The 20147-nt window shown below is 39.4% G+C and overlaps 1 protein-coding gene across 1 annotated transcript in view; it reads left to right on the top strand.

Moving 5' to 3' along the window:
• ATP8B4 (ATPase phospholipid transporting 8B4 (putative)) overlaps window positions 1-20147 on the top strand; it is a 230142-nt gene that overhangs the window by 53833 nt on the left and 156162 nt on the right. The window contains exons 7-8 of the mRNA XM_069492140.1: window positions 16672-16785; window positions 19823-19921. Coding sequence (XP_069348241.1) covers window positions 16672-16785; window positions 19823-19921 — 213 coding nt within the window. The remainder of the gene's footprint in view (window positions 1-16671; window positions 16786-19822; window positions 19922-20147) is intronic.

A 20147-nucleotide genomic window follows, 5' to 3' on the forward strand; every position in this document is an offset into this window, starting at 1 on the left:
GAAGAGTGAAAATAAGCAATTTTGACAGTAGAATTTTGGAGCTCTATCATAGATTGGCTATAGTGGAATAAATTTAAGGTAAGACTGAGAAGTGAAAACATGGAGTAGGAAGAAAAGTAAATACCTTGTTAAGGGAGAAGTACAAATGCAGTTTCCTTTGTTGGCAAATAGTGTATGAAAGCAATCCATAAATCAACTATGTGTATGAAATTGGGCAAAGTCAGTAACAATTGAGAGGTTAACAGAAAAACCACTAACCCCAACTGTCTCAAAGTGGTTTCTAATCTTGTTTTGTAATTTTCTTTACTGGACCAAATAGTCTAGTTCTGTGAGTCATATTGCCAAAAGATGGTAACTATCATATTTTACATTTTGTAGTTGAAAGATTAATCAAATCACTCACATAAAAATGTAGTCTCAAATTCATGTCCAATATTGTGAAACCAGTGCTCAGATTACTGTTGCATTTTATATCTGACTCTCTATGTGGTTTCTTTTTTTTTTTTTGACAAATAAAAATTGTATATATTTATAGTATACAATATGATGTTTTGAAATATGTGTACATTGCAGAATGTGTACATTAATCAAGTTAATTAACATATGCATTACCTCACATACATATCATTTTTTTTGTGGTGAGAACACTTAAAATCTACTCTTATAGCAATTATCAAGAGTACATGATGCAGGTTTGTTACAAAAGTAAGCTACTTAGGCTTTAAAGTTAAACTTACGACACTTTAAAAATGATCCTAGGAGTTGGTTAGGGGCTGCATATGTGTGTATAAATGTATGTGTGTTGTATGAATGTGCATGTGTGGGTAAAATTGTTGTTGTAAGGATGTATACGGCTTGGTAAGAGTGTTCTGGCTTGAATAGCGAGAGACTGTTCTTTGAAGAGTTAAGCAGAGGACAGCAATCAGACTTACATGTGTAGATTGGTGATTTCAATCTCTAGCTGCTGATACCCTTGACTTGACATCTCTAGCAATCCTGGTCTGTGTTTTATGTGTGTTCTTGGTTGTCAATCTTGCTGTGAATCAAGCCCACATCCTTGCATGTGGCCCTTCAGGTACCATCTGTTAATAGATATGTTGTAGATGGTGACATTCTATACCAGTTATCTAGAAGTTCAGGGAAGAAGGGTTGTTTTATACCAAAGGGAAAACCTGACTTTGCTGGTACTGTAAGGAAATTAGCTTAAGTTCATTGTGGAACCTCCGTATGGAATTATCCTTTAAAGCTTTCCCATCCAAGTCTGTATACAGAATTCTAAGCAACTACATGTCCTGTCTGTGCTTATATCCCTCTAGAGGAGGGGAACTCACTACCTCCCCAAACAACATTTTCTGTATTTGGATAGTTTTGGTCATTAGACATTTTTCCATCAATTGAGCCAAATTGATATTCCCTTGCTTTATTATCTATTGGTTTTAGCTTTTCTTTGGAGGCCAAAGCAGAGCAAACATGTCTCCTGTTTCACATGACAGCCCTTCTGATATTTGTATTTAAAATATCAAACATGAATTCATTGAGTGGGCTAATCTCCAGTATAATCACCTGCTATTCACTTTCTTTTCAAAGAACTTTAGCTTTTCCATGGCCTCTTAAAGTGTGTTCTCCAAAGTCAAACACAATATTCTAGAAGTTATTTGACTATCTTGAAGTAGAGAAAGAATTATGAATGCAGTCTAAGATTGTATTATCTTTTCAGCGATTGTTGATGTCTATTAATCTAATATTAATTCCATTTTTATTGTTAGTGACAAGGACTGTGTCACATTTATTTCTGTACCTTGCTTGTCATAGGGCTTGGCACATAACAGGCACTTACTCTATCATTAAATTCATATGTGGACTTACTGAGCATGTCTTGTGCATCTTCATTGATATTTAAACCAATGGGCCAATTAAATCAGAAGCTCTGGGGGTAGAATCAGGCATTTTTTTAAAGCTCCCCTGGTGATTCTAATGAGTGGCCAGGATTAAGAATCACTGGTCTAAGTAATAAGAATATTGAACACAACACTGTTAAGGACATAGCCATGTGCCTTATCAGTAGAGACCTCCCTTTGGGGTGGTGTTGGGCCATTAATAATTACGTCTTGTTTACTTAACTAGTTCCAATTTCTGTAATGAACTGTTCTTGCCACCAGTCTGATTTTTCTTTAATTATATTGGATTATTGCTTTTTGTCTTAATAGCAGAAAGGCTTTTAAAAAATCTATTATAGTGCTGGTTTAGATGACTTATATGTGCATGGAAGCAGAAGGATGGAACGAATAATTGAACTTTGAAGATTCCTTTCCAAGTCATGTTTCTATGATTCTTGCAAACCACTTAGTCCCATGTTCAATATTTTAAAGGCTCTCGTAGACCAAATACCACAAAAATGCCATTGTACTAAGCAAGACATTTTTGAGGTTAGAAGCACAAATGGGCTGAACTTCTTTATAATATTTTGCAGAGAAAGCATTGTTCAGACTTTTCTAGGTGAGAAAACAAGCTAAAGGATTATTTGATTTTTTTCTTCTCTCCCTTGCACTCTGATATGAGAAAATGGATAAACTGCGTGTTGTGCTAAATAATGTGAAAAATCCATATTTATGCTAGTGCCTATCTTCCTTTGGCAAAAGTACTTCTCTAGGTTATGTACTGAAAATTGTTGCATTTGTTGCGAATTATGAACAATTATAGTAGCTCATGTTATTTTCTTACAAATGGAATTGCTTTCTCCCGATGTATTATTTTGTATTTTTTTCAGTTGGGCTTATCAGCCATGTATTGAGTAATTATTACGTGTTTATCACTTTGTTAAGTTCTCTAGACACTTAAAAAAGTATAAGATGAGGTCTAGGCCCTTTAGAAGTTTGCTATCCCCTTGAGATTTTGAGATTATTTCCTATGCATAAATGATATAACAGCATAAGGTATTATAAAATTAAGTATGAAACTATTGTTAGTTTTAGAATTAACATTTTCACTATATCTGGGCAAGGAAGACAATTTTCCAGGAAGAGATAAATGTATTTCTTTTCTTAAATTTGTTCATATTGGTAATAAATATGTTTCAAGAATATGAAAGAATGGTAAAATACCACATTCTATTTATATAATGTAAAAAATGGTCTGATTTGGTTTGAAAACCTGTCAATTTGCACTTTGAATCCCTGTCTGGATTTAAGGAACCACCTGGCTACTCAAAAAGCCAAGTGCCAGTCACCTTTAAGCCAATCTAAACCTAACCTGGTTTAAGAAAATGATGAGCTTATTCAAAAGTACTTCTGGGATATTCTGAAATTGAATGCTTTAAGTATGGAAGGCGGTTAAATCTTTTTTGTTTGTTTAATTCAAATGTGAATTAGATATATGATTATTAAAAACAAATATTTAAGATATTTTGACATTAAGCATAGTTCTGAATTTATGTTTTATCAACAAAGAGTTATAAATAAACTCTTGAAACCATTCAGGGTCTATATGCTTTTGCCTGTGCAAATGATGCCTGTGCATTTTGGCCATGTACATGTTTTTTTAAACAAGAATCCCTTCTGTCCCCTCTTCCTTCTCCTCAGCCTGCCACGTTCCCCCTTGCTTCCATATACCTACGGAATTTCCTCTATGGTCCTTTTGTGTGAACGAAAATAAAATCTTAAGCCCCCCAGCTGACTGAATGGATTCCCTCTTGGCCAATGGGACAGTACCCCCTACCCCCCTAAAAAAACCTTAAAGCTGAGTTGCCAGCCATGAGGAGAAGGGAGGTCAGACACTCCAAGTTATGCCCTGTCCCTTTTGGCATTATTCTTTGTAATAATAAGATACACGATAATTAACAAGCCTAAGGCCACATAAGACAAAGGTTAAACAACACCTGCAGGTCATCAATTTACTTAACAGATCACACTTGAGTCTCAGTATATGTCCAGTGGCTTGTTTCTGATGAACAGACGTCCTTATCTTAAACCATTCTAAGCAGTAGACAAAGCTTCATTTCTTAACCAATTACAAATCAAAGTATCTTTAAACTCACCTATAACCTGTAATCTCCTGCTTCGAGATGTCCTGCCTTTTTGGGCCAAACCAATGTATGCCTTCCATGTATTGATTTATGGTTTTATATGTAATTCCTGTCTTCCTAAAATGTATAAAACCAAACTATAATCTGACCACAGTGAGATCACTGGCTGAAGGCTTCTTGGGTGTGGCTTTCTGGGCGATAGTCATAGATATTTGGCTCAGAATAAACCTCTTTAAATTATTTTACAGTGTTGGGTTCTTTTCCATTGACATTTGTTTTCCAACTTAATGCTTGATCTGATCTTTTTATTTGCCAGAGCTTAAATTGAAAATGCATGAAAAAGGTGTCTGATTTTTCAATGGTTTTTCTTTTTATCCAATACATGTTTCTTAAAAGATTGAAAAATCTATTCAGCTGGGTCAAAAGGACACATTGTGTTTATAGTCTAAGTCCTAGAGTGAGGCATTTCAGTGGCCCACGTACGGCATTGATTCAACTCCATGGTCTAATGGGGGAAATCAAGTACCTCTCAAGGCGCATAATCTAGAGTGCACGGATGAAGCTCTTATGGATTTGTACTAATTTAACTTAATTATTTACATAGGATTCTGAAAAAATTGCATGCAGCCTTTCCCATAGCACAGCAGTTTGTGTCTATAAAAACTCTTAGAGGTTATTTAACACTCTGCTTTTTTTTTTTTTTTTTTTTTTTTTTTTGAGACAGAGTCTCGCTTTGTTGCCCAGGCTAGAGTGAGTGCCGTGGCGTCAGCCTAGCTCACAGCAACCTCAAACTCCTGGGCTTAAGCGATCCTACTGCCTCAGCCTCCCGGGTAGCTGGGACTACGGGCATGTGCCACCATGCCCGGCTAATTTTTTCTATATATATTTTAGTTGGCCAGATAATTTCTTTCTATTTTTAGTAGAGACAGGGTCTCGCTCTTGCTCAGGCTGGTCTCGAACTCCTGACCTTGAGCGATCCACCCGCCTCTCCTCCCAGAGTGCTAGGATTACAGGCGTGAGCCACCGCGCCCGGCCAACACTCTGCTTCTTGAAGTGTGGTTCACAGACCTCAGACCGGCATTATTTGGCTTCACCTGGAGATTGTTAGAGATGTAGACGCTGAGGCCCACCACAAAACTGCAGGTGTGTTACTGCATTTTGACAGAACCCCCAAATGATTCATATGTATGTATGAGTTTCTGAAGCACTGGACTGATTGCCATCTTTTTTTTTTTTTTTTTTTGAGACAGAGTCTCACTCTGTTGCTCGGGTTAGAGTGAGTGCCGTGGTGTCACCTTAGCTCACAGCAACCTCAGACTCCTGGGCTCAAGCCTCCCAAGTAGCTGGGACTACAGGCATGCGCCACCATGCTCAGATAATTTTTTCCATATATTTTTAGTTGTCCAGCTAATTTCTTTCTTTTTTTTTCTTTTTTTTTTTTTTTTTAGTAGAGATGGGGTCTTGCTCTTGCTCAGGCTGGTCTGGAACACCTGAGCTCAAATGATCCACCTGTCTCGGCCTCCCAGAGTGCTAGGATTATAGGCGTGAGCCACTGCGCCTGGCCCGACCGTCTTTATTTTAGTTAGTAGTGCCCTAAAGATTTTGGCAAAAGCAAAGGGGTAGGAAGGGAAAACAGCATTTAATTACCAAGCACAGTGCTATAGACTTTACATGCAATATCTTACAACTCTGCATGGTACATGTCATTATGCAAATTTACATGGGGAAACTAAGAATTGGAAGGATTAAGAGACTTTTCCAAGGTTACTTACTTGGTAAAATGTGGAGTCATCTTTGAGATTCAGGACTCCAAGCCCTCATGGTTTCCTAATATCAATTATCTCCTGGGACAAACGGTACTCACTCAAGTATTATTTAACTGGATTGTTGTTTCACTGAGTTGAACATGACAGATTTTTTTTTGGGGGGGGTGGAAATGTCTTCAAGAAGGTCTTGAAGCTCTCCTGAAACAAGGTTTGCAAGGAGAGTCTTCTTAATCTATACAGCTTAAATTTAAGGCTTGAGGATCTTTCTTGCTACATCTGTAGCTCCCTTCTTTATGGCATGTCTGCCTTTCCTCTTTCCCTCCTTCCCAGTGGGGGCTCTTCTTCAGTGCTGGAATCAGAAAATCTACTAGAAAGGCAGGGGATGCTGTGGGCCATGGCTTTGGCCTGGCCCATGCAGGTGCTTTCAGCCTTCCCGGTTTTCACTGTCCTTACTGAGGGCACATGCGAATCATTTTATAGTCCTGGAAGCCAGCATTGTGAAAATACCTAAAACGGGCTTGACATTTCTGTAGTTATAAATGTAAACATTAACCATTTGGTGAAGACCAGTTTCTAAAAAAGTCCTCCTCCACCTCTTCAAGTCCGTTGTCTCATTTATAGCACCACGTGGTTACCCGCAGTGGTAGGGACACAGAACACAGTCTTCTAATCCTATGAAACGCCTCCTGATTCTGTTCCTCCACACCCACCAACTTCTCTGGCTTCTTTCTCGTAAAAACTAACACATTTGCATAAGGGTCTGGGTGAACTTTATTTTCTAAGCCTTCCTGGAGATGAAGTGAATTAGGAGGAAGAACGTGGAAGAGGAATATAAAGGAAATGGGGTGAGATGGCTGACAAGGTTCAGGAACTGCAGGCAGGAGCCCCTAATTCATTCATTCATTCATTCATTCAGGAAACAGGAGAAAAGATCTGGTCTGCTTTGTTTCCAAGCAGCTTTGTACATTCACTGTTATTCCTAGCTGGCCTCCCTAGTGATGCTCTGCTGGATCATTAATTATTTTTCTTCTTCTTCTTCTTCTTCTTTCTTCTTTCTTCTTCATTTTTTTGAAACAGAGTCTCACTCTGTTGCCTGGGCTAGAGTGCGGTAGCATCACCCTAGCTCACAGCAGCCTCAAACTCCTGGGCTTAAGCAATCCTCCTGCCTCAGCCTCCCAAGTAGCTGGGACTACAGGCATGTGCCACCATGCCCGGCTAATTTTTTTCTATATATATTTTTAGCTGTACAGCTAATTTCTTTCTATGTTTTTTTTTAGTAGAGACGGGGTCTCGCTCTTGCTCAGGCTGGTCTTGAACTCCTGAGCTCAAACGATCCACCTGCCTCGGCCTCCCAGAGTGGTTGGATTACAGGCGTGAGCCACTGCGCCCAGCCTGGATCATTAACTACTAAATAAATAAGTCCCCGTTGTTACTTGCCCTGGAGTCTGGTAGTTAGAATTGCTCCTGTGAGAAGCAGCTCAGTTGCAAATCAGTTCAGCGACTTAGAGCATCTGTCCTGGTGAGTTTTGATTGGAGACTCACTGTGTGTTTTTTCTGCTCGTGGTGTGGCATCTCTTGTTCTGCTCAGCACTCACTCAGGCTTGTTATTGAATCTCTATGTCAGCTTCTAAAAAAGACAACTGCCTACTTTTGTACATTTTAGTAGGGAACTCTATTGTCAGTCTCCAAAGCAAATTTAGGGTAGTCTTTATTTAACTCAGACCATCTCAAGCATGACCTCCAAATTTGGCAAAAAATTTACCAAACCCTTTGTACATTATATGATTACAAAAAAATATAGATTGATATTTTAGTTTATTTATGAATTATTATTGTTATTGTGTTTTAATGATAGACAATGCTTTTAGAATCTTCTTCTCCCCACCCCCAACCTCACCCTATGTAGAGAATTTTCCTTCCCTGTTTCCCAACTAGTCCTCTATTCTCTCTCTCTCAACACCTCTACTCCCAAATAAAAGCCACTCAACAAACAGAAAACACAAAGCCAGGTGTTGTGGGTTTATCTGAAATTTAGATTTATCACCCAACCTTCCTTTGAAGGGCCTGGAGACCAGGAAAGGCGAGGACTGTTGCAGGAGAACATCTCCCCGAGTGGGTTGAGGGTCCCAGTTGCTGCAGCATTCTGCAGGTGTGGGGCCTCAGAGTTGTGTGCTTTTCCCATCTGATTCCCAGGGGTTTCAAGAGAAAATTGCATAGCTGCCCCGAGGGGGTGTTATTTATGCAGAACTCTACTGTAAAAGGTAGAGTCCTAGGAAGGATTAGACTATTTGTAATGTGTTATTATAACCCCTTGGCCCTTTGGGAAATTCTTTATGGGTGCCTTTCCTCGTTAACTGGACTTTGTTATCGTCGTAAACACTGAGGTCCTGCCTGAAATTTGGCCTAGTTCCCAGACTGCACAGCAGCGTGAACATGGTCTAATTTTTAGTACTAATAAATAAAGCAGCTCATCTGCTCTAAGTTGCCCAAAGACGCCTTTGTAGTTGAGGAAATGTGCTCGAGCAAGCCGGCCCCCATGTCAACTCAAAGAAATGCCCACTCTGCTCATACAAGGTCTCTAAAGCCCAGACTGAGATGGGCCAGTGGGCCAAAGCAGAGGGCCTACTCCCCAGGAGACACAAAGAGGATTTACAAAGAGGAGGCACAGACCAGCTCTGGCAAAGCAGAAATTGGAGGCAGACAAATCATTAGGGACACTCATGAAAGTCCCACTTTGCTTTCTTTTCTTTTCTCCTTTGTATGCCTTCCTCTCTTCTCTCTGGAGAAGGAATATACTAGGTCTCTCCTCCTCTTGCTGTATAATTTTAAGGGTATTTTTGGTCCTTTTTCAAGTTAACATTTTGTTTGGAGCTATCTGAAATGTATGTGTCTAAACACCCTGGAGGAAAAAAAAAATTAGCGTGATTAAATTAATCTCAGAGGGAAATTTAATTTGCTCCCCTGGTAATTGTCCAAAATTAGTTCTTTGTAGATAAATTACCATTCATAGGCCATTTACTAGCTCTAGAACAGTCTTTCAAACACTGGAACACTAAATTAAAGCCCGAGGGTGGAAAAGAGAACAAAGTTTGTGACACTGTCAGGCTGATTTGCTTTGAGGGGAGACAGAAGCCCAAAAGCTTTCCTGGCCCGTGTCGTGTCTGTTTCTGAGGTCTAGGTGGGAAATAAGCTCTCGAGACAAGCCCAGCAGTGCTCCCCCTAGATCGAAAGGGCTGGAAGTTACTGCTCTTGCTGATTGAATTAATCCAAATCCTCCCTGTGCTTCAGTTTAGACAGGTTCTGTTCCTCACCAGGGCGAAGGATGTCCCATGAGGGTCAGCGAGTCTGTTAATCAAGAGGCAGCCTAGAGACTCCTAGTTTCTGACTCATTTCCCAGGAAACAAAGACCATCTGGGAGAACACAGGATTCTGTGAGACCTTGCTTTTATAGGCAACCCTCACAACTGCTGTAAATCTCAGGTTCCTCATCTGTGAAATGGGGCTGAAATAGTAACAGTTCATTGGAGTTTTTGAGGTCTACCTGAGATGATGTATGTAAGTGCTCAGTGTGGTGCTTGGTATACGTAAGGAGACGATACCTGTTAGCTGGTGCCACTGTATGACACAGAGAAGCCATGATGTAGAAAGTCAGACAGTCTCCATTATGTGACCAAGTTTTGATGACACATGGGTTATACTCCTTTCCTTTGACCATAACAATGTTCAGTCTGCAGTCTTCAAAGTTTTTGAGCATGTTCTCTACTTGTTAAAAAAAAAAAGTAAATCAATGTATGTATATATACGTACATACATATACATATATACAGATTGTCTTTTTTACTTATTTTTTTCCCATCAGATTGTCTTTTTTTTTTTTTTTTTTTTTTGAGACAGAGTCTTGCTCTGTTGCCCGGGCTAGAGTGCTGTGGCGTCAGCCTAGCTCACAGCAACCTCAAACTCCTGGGCTCAAGCAATCCTTCTGCTTCAGCCTCCCGAGTAGCTGGGATTACAGGCATGAGCCATCATGCCCAGCTAATTTTTTTAATATATATTTTTAGTTGTCCAGCTAATTTTCTTTCTACTGTTAGTAGAGACGGGGTCTCACTCTTGCTCAGGCTGATCTCGAACTCTCGACCTCAAGCGATCCTCCCACCTCGGCCTCCCAGAGTGCTAGGATTTACAGGTGTGAGCCACCGCACCTGGCCAGATTGTCTTTACTATGGATATATGTATATACATAGTACTGTCTTTACTATAGTTAATATATATTATATTAATATTTATGTATATAGATAATATATGTATTTTACTATGTAATATATGCATACATTTATTGTATAATATATGTATTATATTGTCTTTACCATAGAGAGATATATACACACATGTACGTATGTTGTCTATAGTAACCTTAACTTTAAAAATTTTATAATAGTTAAAGTGTACATAGAAGTTCTCATTTTTTTTTTCTGATAGCCCAGAGGATTCTTTTGGGCACTCCTGGGGAGTAGGCACCCCCGGGGGGACACGTATCTCCACCAATTTCATCGGGGGGGGGGCAGGGGGAATGATCTTGATGCTGCATTAAGCTGGAAAGTCCAGCAAGAAGGCTTCCTAAGGGAGACTTGGCAGGCAAGGTGCTCCTGCTCTACTCTGTTGTTCACTGTTTTCTTCATAGCATTGATCACTTTCTTAAATTGTGTCATTGTCTGACAGCTTATTGTTTGCTTCCTCCTGCTTGCCTCCCCATAACTAAAAGGCAAACTTGCCCTATGAAGGTAGGGACTTTGTTCATTCGCATCTGTAGCCCTGGATCAATAACACAGTACCTGACACACAGGAGGCCCGTGACAAAGATCAGTTGAGTGAATGGATGAATTTGGGAGAGATGTGCCCTCTGCTCTTTCCCTCCCAATAAATGTTTTTGCTTATGGCTAGGAACCCAAGCTCAGGAGAATGTTAAGATGGTGCTGGTGCTGGTGGTGATGAGGAGGAGGATTGTGGTCAACATCGGTCGCCAGCTCTCTGTAAAGCCCCTTCTGTGGTTGACCTTTTCTCAGCAGCGTTCATGGTCCATTCCTCCCACCCCGACTGCCGTGGACTCTGCAATAGGCAACATTCCACTAGTACCGAGGAGCTGTGGTTCTGCCCGGTATCAGCGAGGCAGCAGATGTCCAAGCTCCAGGCCCATTTCCCCCCACACATGCATTTGTTTGGGATCTTTGCATAAGCATGGGTGTTTCACATATTTCCTGAGTGGTGCAAATGCCTTTTGGCCACTTCCTCTTTTATGCAAATGGTTTTTGGACACAGTCTCTCTCTTTTTTTCTTTTTGGTTTTTATTTTGTAATTTAGAGATAATCTTTCCCTGAATAATTAAGATTATTTCTCTCTCTGGAATCTAGATTGCGCCATAACAATACTATATTTTCCCTTTTTTGTGGCAAGAAAAGCTAGGTATTCCCCCTCAAGCTCCTGAAAGTTACTTTTTATAGTTGTCATGACATTACAGTGTTTCATCAAATGTGAGAAGATCTTGTGATAGTGCTGAAATTATTTATTGCAAAAGCTCGTGGGGTTTGGCCTGTGGGATTCATAGATGTAGGTGGTGTCCCTGGACAACCACTGAGCTCAGGTTAAGGCAAACGTAGAAAAACAAGTAAGTTATTACAAAAATGTTAACTAATCTTGTGTATATTACTAATGTTCTTACCTGGTGTTTGGTTGGGAGTAAAAGAAAAAACAACTCTGACTTAGACAATAAAATAAATGAATAAATCATATAACTGAAAAGTTCAGAAATAGGGCTTGCTTCAGGAGAGGCTTGGTCTAGTTTCTCTCTCTGCATTTCTCGGCCCTGCATCTTCAGCGTAGACTTTATTCTAGGCAGCCTCCCCACTCATGGCCCCAAGATGAATTCGGAGTTTGGTTATGTGCCAATCTCTGAACTCAAAATTGTAATTAGGAGGGTGGGCCATGCAGTTGACTTCAATTAATCTGGGCCTGACCCTGGAGTTATGGATGGGAGTTGAATTCATCCAGATCTCAGGACTAAGAAATTTGGAGCATTGTCAGCTCAGGCAGAGAGGAAAATAGTCAAATGTTTATTACACCTGGCATTAACAGGACTGGATTTAGAGCCCCGAGGTTGGTTTTGATATTTTTTTGTAGCTGACGTGTCTCACACACTCAGAATAATGATTAGTTTCCATTTCTGGTTGTGGTAGCCATTAGTGATGTCCATTAGCATGTCTAGCTTTCTATCTTTTGAACACATGCTGACTCTTTTGGCCAATGGGTTGTGAGCATTTGGGTTGAAGCATTAACATATGGGTGTGAGACTCTCCAGAGCTTTTTCTTTCCTTCTGGTACTGCACCTGGAAGCATTTGAGAGGGTGGCTGGTCCATCATGAATAACTGATGAGCAGATTCATGTTGGATGAGTAGCATGAGCAAGAAATAAACTCTTACTGTGTTAAACCATGAAGATTTTGGAGTTGTTTGTTACTGTGGCATAGCGAGTTTATCCTACCTAGTACGTTGTATTTATTAATCCACTTGGATTATTTGGGTGTTGCTCACAAAAATCCTATATTTGTATAATTCTTTCAACTTAGCAAAAATGCTTTTATACCTATGTTCTTATCTCAATGATAGCCTTATAGCTATATGAAATATATTATTAGCTCCATTTTGCCAGTGGAAGAATTGAGACAAACTCCCCAAATGCTCTGTTTGCTAATTCAGCAATGTTTGTTATTTTCCATTTGCTTTGTTTTCTTAAGCAATAGGCTTACATTGTGCATATGAGAATCTCATTATAAAAAAGAATGCTTCCCATTTTATTAATATTTTATTTGATAGCTCATCTCTGAAGAATTCATCAATTTTACTTTATTCTTTCCTCACTACCAAGTAATCAATACTGGAAAGGTAAAGGACCTTGGCTACTGCTACTCATGTTGGAAGCTAAAGTAGGGGAGTTGTTATCTATACTGCTTGTCTGCAATGAGCTTTGTTAGGAACCAGGAGAATCTCTCTTGAGGGGAATTGAAAGGGAATAAAAGGCAGAAGATAACCAGGGCTCTGATGGAGGGGCTTGACTGGTGAGGAAGAGGTAGATACACTGAATTTCCTTTGGTAAGAAAGGGGCAGCAGGCTCAGAATGAAGAGTGGAGGAGAAAGCAAGGGCTGACGACCCTGAAAGCAGTAGAGACATCTGCTTTGCAGTGAACTGGGGCAGCACAGTGGTGAAGAGAGTAGGCTCTGGAGCAGAGTGCTTGGATGCAAATGCTGTTCTTTCACTACTTACAAGCTGGGGAACCTGTGTATGTTACAGAATCTCTCTGAACCTTGGATTTCCCTTCTACAGAATGGGAAAATAGCACCTATTTCATAATGATGTTGTGAAGATAAAATGAGCTATAAAATGTAAGGCCCTTAGAACAGTACACATAGTAAGAGCTTGATAAATGTCTATTATTGTTAATCTTGTTAGTCATTCCTTCTGCCACCACCATGGTCCAAGCTGCCCATCGTCTCTCACCTGGACAAATTCACAGGTTTCTTCATTGTTCTTTTCACTTCTATTCTATATCTTCTCTAATTTGTTCTCTACCTACCTAGGGTAATTTTTTAAAATAAAAATCTCATCTAGTTACTTTTTTTGCTTAAAATCTTTTAATAATTCCCCTATCACTTAAAAGACTAAGATCCTTAGTATGTATTCCAAGGAACTTTCCCCTCTTGCCCATTCACACTGGCTCTGTAGTCTGGCCTCATAGTCCCTCTTCTAGATTGCCAAGTGTTCCATCTTCTGCTTACCTCAGGGTATTTGTATTACAATATTTAGAGGAGCAGTGCTTTGTCTTCATCCCGTTGTTGCCTTCCAGGTGGAAGACTCTCTACTGGCATGACATTTCTCTTCACCCCTTTACTGACTCTGTTCCATGGGCAATGGAGCCATTTACTTGATGGGTCAGCCTTGGAGGAATCATGGGCCTCAGTTCACCTTTGCCCTTCTCCTTCTTGGAAGTGAGTTTCCCACAGGGAAGAAGTGGTTTCTCATGCTCCTCTAGGGGCAGGCTCTCTCCCACTACACGGGCAGTCTGCCCTGGGCTGGCATTGCCTATGCGTATGTGTTTAAGCTACCTCATCATGGGGTCAATTAACCAGCCCACCTGGCTAACCAACTAACGCCATGGCTTCCAGCCTGGCTTTTATCAATACCAGAAATGCTAAATGGATTCTCCAGGTGCACTTCTTCCTCCCCCACCTCCCAGTTGTCGTTGTCCTCACTCTCCTTCACCTTCTCCTCTTCCCCTCCTTCGGGGTGGGGATGCTTTTAGTAGTCTATGGTGGAAACATAGATCTGACAGGTTAGTGATGAAGATCTTCTGTGCTGTATTATGGAATGAGTTTAATAAAATTTGACTCTATGCCCACAGGCTGGTTCAATGAAATGACTAAACATTAACGTGCCTGATTTAAGGTCTTACCAATACAATGCTCACATTCTTGGACAGGGCGGTGGAAATGGAAACATGTTTTCCTTTTGATTGAAAAACAAAGGAAAATAGATGGCTCCCGAGATTTTCCAGGAGGGGGAGCCCTTGTTCCTTGTTCCCAGTCAAAGCTGCTAGGATTTGCATCATCTGTGACTAAGTTACAACAGAGCCAGTAGAACAAACACAATCGTTGCTATATGTCAAGCTAAGCAAACAGAAAATTGTCATAGTTTCTGTTTGGCATTATCACTTTATCCCACAAAATTGGCTCTTTACCTATATGGAATTCAGTTTTGTAGGGGAATTTCTTTATAATTCCTGCCATGGTTTTGACTGTTACAGATGTTGTATCCGTCATTTTAGCAAGATGCCAATTTAACCTCTATTTTAGTTTTAACTTAGAAGGAAAACGTTTTAGTAAGATGCAAATTTAACCTCTGTTTTAGTTTTAACTTAGAAGGAAAATAAAACACAGAATTAGGAATATGAGATCCTTTGCGTTAGCTGTTTTTTATCCCTAGTTTTCGTCTTCCCTATTATTTTCTCCAAGTCCTTTATTTAGAAAAACATGTGATTGACAGTACCCACAGCCTGCCTTCCCAGCCTGACTCTTGAGTAGCTAATACACTGTAAAACAGTTATCATCAGCTTACAGAACAGTTTTCAGCACATTCCTGTGCATCAGACCAACTAAGCTGGAAACTCTTCTCTTGACACCTCTTCTTACTTTCCCACAACTTGCAGCACACAGCCGGACATGTTGATTCCTGGTAAATGTTAAAAATGGTCGTTTAGCAGATAACTGTATTTTCTTTAAATGGGTAGCAGTGATTACTAGAAGCCAGTGTAGGTTCACATAAAACAAGTCACACCAAACTAATCTCATTTAAAAATATTATTCTGGGCATGTTGATTCTGAATTTCAGCAAGACCTGTCACCCCAAATTTCTCTTGTTATCTTTGTGGATAATATAGAGTTAAGCCTCAGGGGAATATAGTTAGATAAATTTATAAATGTTTAAATAAAACATATTTAGTATGTTTTATGTAATACCTGAAAAGAGCATTAACATTAATTATAGAGAGATCTTGAGTACATTGCTATAGCTCTATTGTTTTAATTAAAAATTATTTTTGTCTTTAGCCCTGTTCTTTTTAATATATGTGTTTACAGCTTTGAAAGAATTACATAGATGGCATGTGTCTAAAATTTTCTGATGACACAAAGCTGGGAGGAGTATTTAATACTTTAGATAGTATACTCAAGATTAAAAAATGTTCTTTTTTCATTAGGCTGGTATAATAGGAATATATGAAAGATCTTGTACATCAATATTAAAAAAATAAACTGTAAATATTTAGAAAGGGAAACCTGATTTAATAGTGATTTGTGTAAAAATGATCTAAGGATTTTAGTTGATCAAAATCCAATATGAATACATAGTGAGATATAATTGCCAAAATGCTAATGAAACTTCATGCACGTCAATATGGTAGTTCAGAACACAGAACATTCAAGTCTCTACTGTACATGGACTGGTTGAGCCAGATCTGCAATTTGTGTTTGGTTCTGGGCACCATGTTTTAAGAGAGATGCAGAGAAGTTGGCATGGATCCAGGAGATGCTGACCAGGAAGAAATGTCTACAACATGAGTCATGAAGAATGGCTGAGGGGTTTGGGAATGTCTGTATCAGAGTAGAGAAGACTTAGGGGAAGCCTATGAGTGGTCCTCAAATATTTGAAGGTTATCAACGTGGGAAGACCTCAGACTTGGTCTCTGTGAGCCCAGGCATGGAACTTGGCATATGGCAAGAAGTTACAGGGAGGCAGATTTGGGTTTGTCATAATAAAGACCTTTCCAGCAATTCCCATTCTGAAATGGGGACAGGCAGCCTTCTCAGGCAGTCAGTTTCCCTTCATAGGAGACCCTCAAAGACAGGGCTAGGAGCTCCTTGTCAGAGATATCTAAAGGTGTCATGCTTTGGGAAGGTGGACCAGGTGATCTCTGAACTTCTTCTAGCCTTGCAGGCTCCAACAAGAATTCAGTGCCTGTATACAGTAGGTACTCAAGCAATGTCTGCCTAATGAACAGATGCATTAGTGTCAAAAATTTCAGGGGTGGACTTCTGCACTTGATATGTTTTTTAGTCATGGGTGATTTTATGGCACTGACCAACAATTTTACCTGGTATCAGGACCATGTCATCTTGGGAAAAATGAAGACCTTTGGGCCACAGAGAGCTTAAATTTCCTAGATAACCAGCTTATCTCTTTTGCTCTGGCACAACTCATGCTCAGGCTTGTAAGTTTAAGAGCTATTTCTGATAATGAGCAATGCCTTGCCCCACACTAAAGTGATGCTATTTCTTTTTCAGGATAATCGTATCCACACATCCAAGTACAACATTCTCACCTTCTTGCCAATTAATTTATTTGAACAGTTCCAAAGAGTGGCAAATGCCTATTTCTTTTTCCTTCTGATTTTACAGGTAATGTTTAGGTTGTATTTCTTCTTTATGTGTGTGTAAAAAGTATTCATATAATTTGAAAAAGTAAGTGAATTTACTTAGCTAAATGTTCGTGATTAGGTAAAACCATCCTTATCAGATTTTTAATGTTATTATTGCTGTTTCTCTTCACAAATGTGGGAGGACTAGGAATGGGTAAAAACTAGTACATTCATCATTTTAAACACTGAGGTCATTTTAGAATGCAGCCTTGCACTTTATTTGAACCAAACCAGAGCCTAATAATTACTGTTCAGAGCCCACTCCTTTCTTTATCTCTCTCTCACGTCAACAGTGTGGGAACTGCCAGAGCCGAGGCAGAGTCTTAGCTGACTAAGACTGAGTAGGTTGTGGAACTTAATTTGGCAATTTTCATTTTCGTCTAAGAGCAATGACACATTTTATGTATATATAAAATACATGATGTATGCTTTGTGTTATTTCACTGTAGGGTGACTATTTTTACAGTTTTGAGTGGCAAAGTGGTAGTTAATAACCTTTCTTTTTTCCTTCATCTGACTAAAATTTGGGCTTAAATGAAATTTCAGCTTTTATGGATATTTTGGGAAGGAAAAAGGCATAAATCAAGGAAGACACATACATACTATATGGTCTCATAAACAGTTCATATGAGCCAGTTAGTATGTATTTTAGAGTAATTTAACCAGGCAAACTGGTAGGTTCAGAATGTGCTGGACTCTGTTAAATATAGGAGGTAAGACGATGGATTAGTTAGTTATGTGCAGTCTCGATTAATAGCTTTGAGTGCTACTTTTCATTTAGTTGAATTTTTTTTGTATTAAAAATCTTTTGATTGTAAGTGTCAGAAATCTAATTAGTTTAAACAAAAGGTGAATATATTGAGGGGTATATCTTGTTTCAAGGATGCCCAGGTTCATGAGCAATAACAATTTCATCAGGATGTGGCTTCACTTTCTCTGTTTTCTTCCCAAGTGTGGCCTCACTCTTAGGTAGGCTCTCTCTATGTGGCTGTCCTGACAGCTTTAGCCGTTTCTCTTGCTAGCTCCAACTCAACTCCAATGAGAGAGAGAGAGAGAGAGAGAGAGAGAGGAGAGAGAGAATGAATATGAATGAATTACTTTTTCTGTTGTTCCAGCAAAAGTCTTAGAATTAGCTCTGATTTGAGCTGTATCTTCATTCTTAAACCAATCACCGTGGCTCAAGAATTTGATGCAATAATTGGCTTGACCAAGATCGAATGCCAAAACCTGGAGCCAAGATGAAATTACATGGACTGAAAGTAGAGGGGTAGGTTAGTTTCTCAAGATGTAGGGGTATAGTTGAGGAGAACAGCTGAGCAGGAAAAACAAAAACAAAAACGAAACAATGAATGAATGAATACATTACTGTTTATTGAAGAAACCTTAGAATCCAAGATTTTTTTCTTTTTTATTCCCCCACAAAATTGCTTTTGGTTTCTTCAAATAACCCTTCACACCATTCCAGATTTTTGAGTTTGTTTCTGATTTATGGCCAAAGACTCCTGTTCATACAATTTTATAACCAGAAGGGACTTATGGGAGGGTTTAGTCCAATTAGATTCAGAGAGGTTAGGTGATGTGGAAAGCTTTCAACAAGAGTTAATGATAAACTAGGACTAGAATTCAGCTTTTCTGCCACCCAGCCCAATGTTTTTGCTGCTACATTAGAGGCTTTGAGTTTTTTTTTTTTTTTAAAAATCTGTGGAAGCTGGCCGGGCGCGGTGGCTCACGCCTGTAATCCTAGCACTCTGGGAGGCCGAGGTGGGCGGATCGTTTGAGCTCAGGAGTTCGAGACCAGCCTGAGCAAGAGCGAGACCCCATCTCTACTAAAAATAGAAAGAAATTATATGGACAGCTAAAAATATATATAGAAAAAATTAGCCGGGCATGGTGGTGCATGCCTGTAGTCCCAGCTACTTGGGAGGCAGAGGCAGGAGGATCGCTTGAGCCTGGGAGTTTGAGGTTGCTGTGAGCTAGGCTGACGCCACGGCACTCACTCTAGCCTGGGCAACAGAGTGAGACTCTGTCTCAAAAAAAAAAAAAAAAAAAAAAATCTGTGGAAGCTATTATATAAAATTAATTTAGTTTAGAGTTGTTTTGATGGGACCTGATCTTTATCCATGGATCATCTCCACCCCACCCTTTCCTGCCTAATGGCCCTGAAGCAGCTGCTCAGAAATAGAAAATGGAGATCCATCTGAATTTTTGGATGAAGTTCTTTTGATCAATATCATATAAAACTCTTTTGCTATTTGTTTGTTTTGCTCCAAACTGAACTCCATTTGAAAACCACCTAAGAGAGTTATGTCAATTGTCATGATGTCTCTCTTAAGTGGGTGGCTTTGGAGGTATGGGCACAAGGGGATAGGCGTTGCAGTCAAAGAAACCTAGGTTCAAATTTTAGCACTGTGTGTTCTTGGCTCAGTTGCCTGTTCTCTAAGATACTTCATTCTGGGTTACCATTCATAATGCAGTATTCTGCATTGTGAACCGGGAGTGCTATTTACATGCAATATGAACCCTATGGGATTGTACCAAACAATACTGGTACAGAATCAGACTCAATGAGCTTTTCTGAGGATCAAATGATATAATAAATGGAAAGTACCTGGCACAGTGTCTGGTGCAAGTTTGATGCTCAAAGAATCTCTCTGAAATTGGTGAGAAGAGGAGGTGGTAAAATTGTTAAAAGTTGAGATAAGCAGCTGAGAAAGACAGGTGACATTCAACATCTTGGAAAGATCATAATCTGTGAAAGATTTCAAGAAACTTCTCAACTTGATATAAATTTATGTTTTGGTCAGGTAGTTTGAAAAGTGGTTCAAAGATACTTCTATTCTATGTGCCTTATAAACAAATGCAAACACTTAAATTGTGGAAAGTCATTCTACATTTGTACAAATAACTGAATATAACCCCATTAACTTCTGCCAAGTCTTGTAAAATTAAATGACAAAATTTGAAAGATATATTTTCTGACTTCAAAAGTGCTAAACTATTTGAAATGTTTGTTTCAGCTAATTCCAGAAATCTCCTCCTTGACCTGGTTTACCACCATTGTGCCTTTGGTCCTGGTCATAACTATGACAGCTGTCAAAGATGCCACAGATGACTATGTGAGTATTTGCTCTTGAGCACTCTTGGGGTCTCAATTTCAGTTGTGGCTTCTCAGAAACAGAAAATAGAGATCCATTTGAAATTTTGGATGAAGTTCTTTTGGGCAATACCGTATTAACTCTTTTGTTGTTTGTTTGATGAATAATACAGGTGTAATAGAACTAGAGCCTATTTAAAAGTAAGAGGACTTCAATAACCAGATTTACTCTCTCATTTTATAGATGA

Source organism: Eulemur rufifrons, chromosome 2 (assembly GCF_041146395.1).
Source record: "Eulemur rufifrons isolate Redbay chromosome 2, OSU_ERuf_1, whole genome shotgun sequence".
Taxonomy (NCBI): Eukaryota; Metazoa; Chordata; class Mammalia; order Primates; family Lemuridae; genus Eulemur; species Eulemur rufifrons.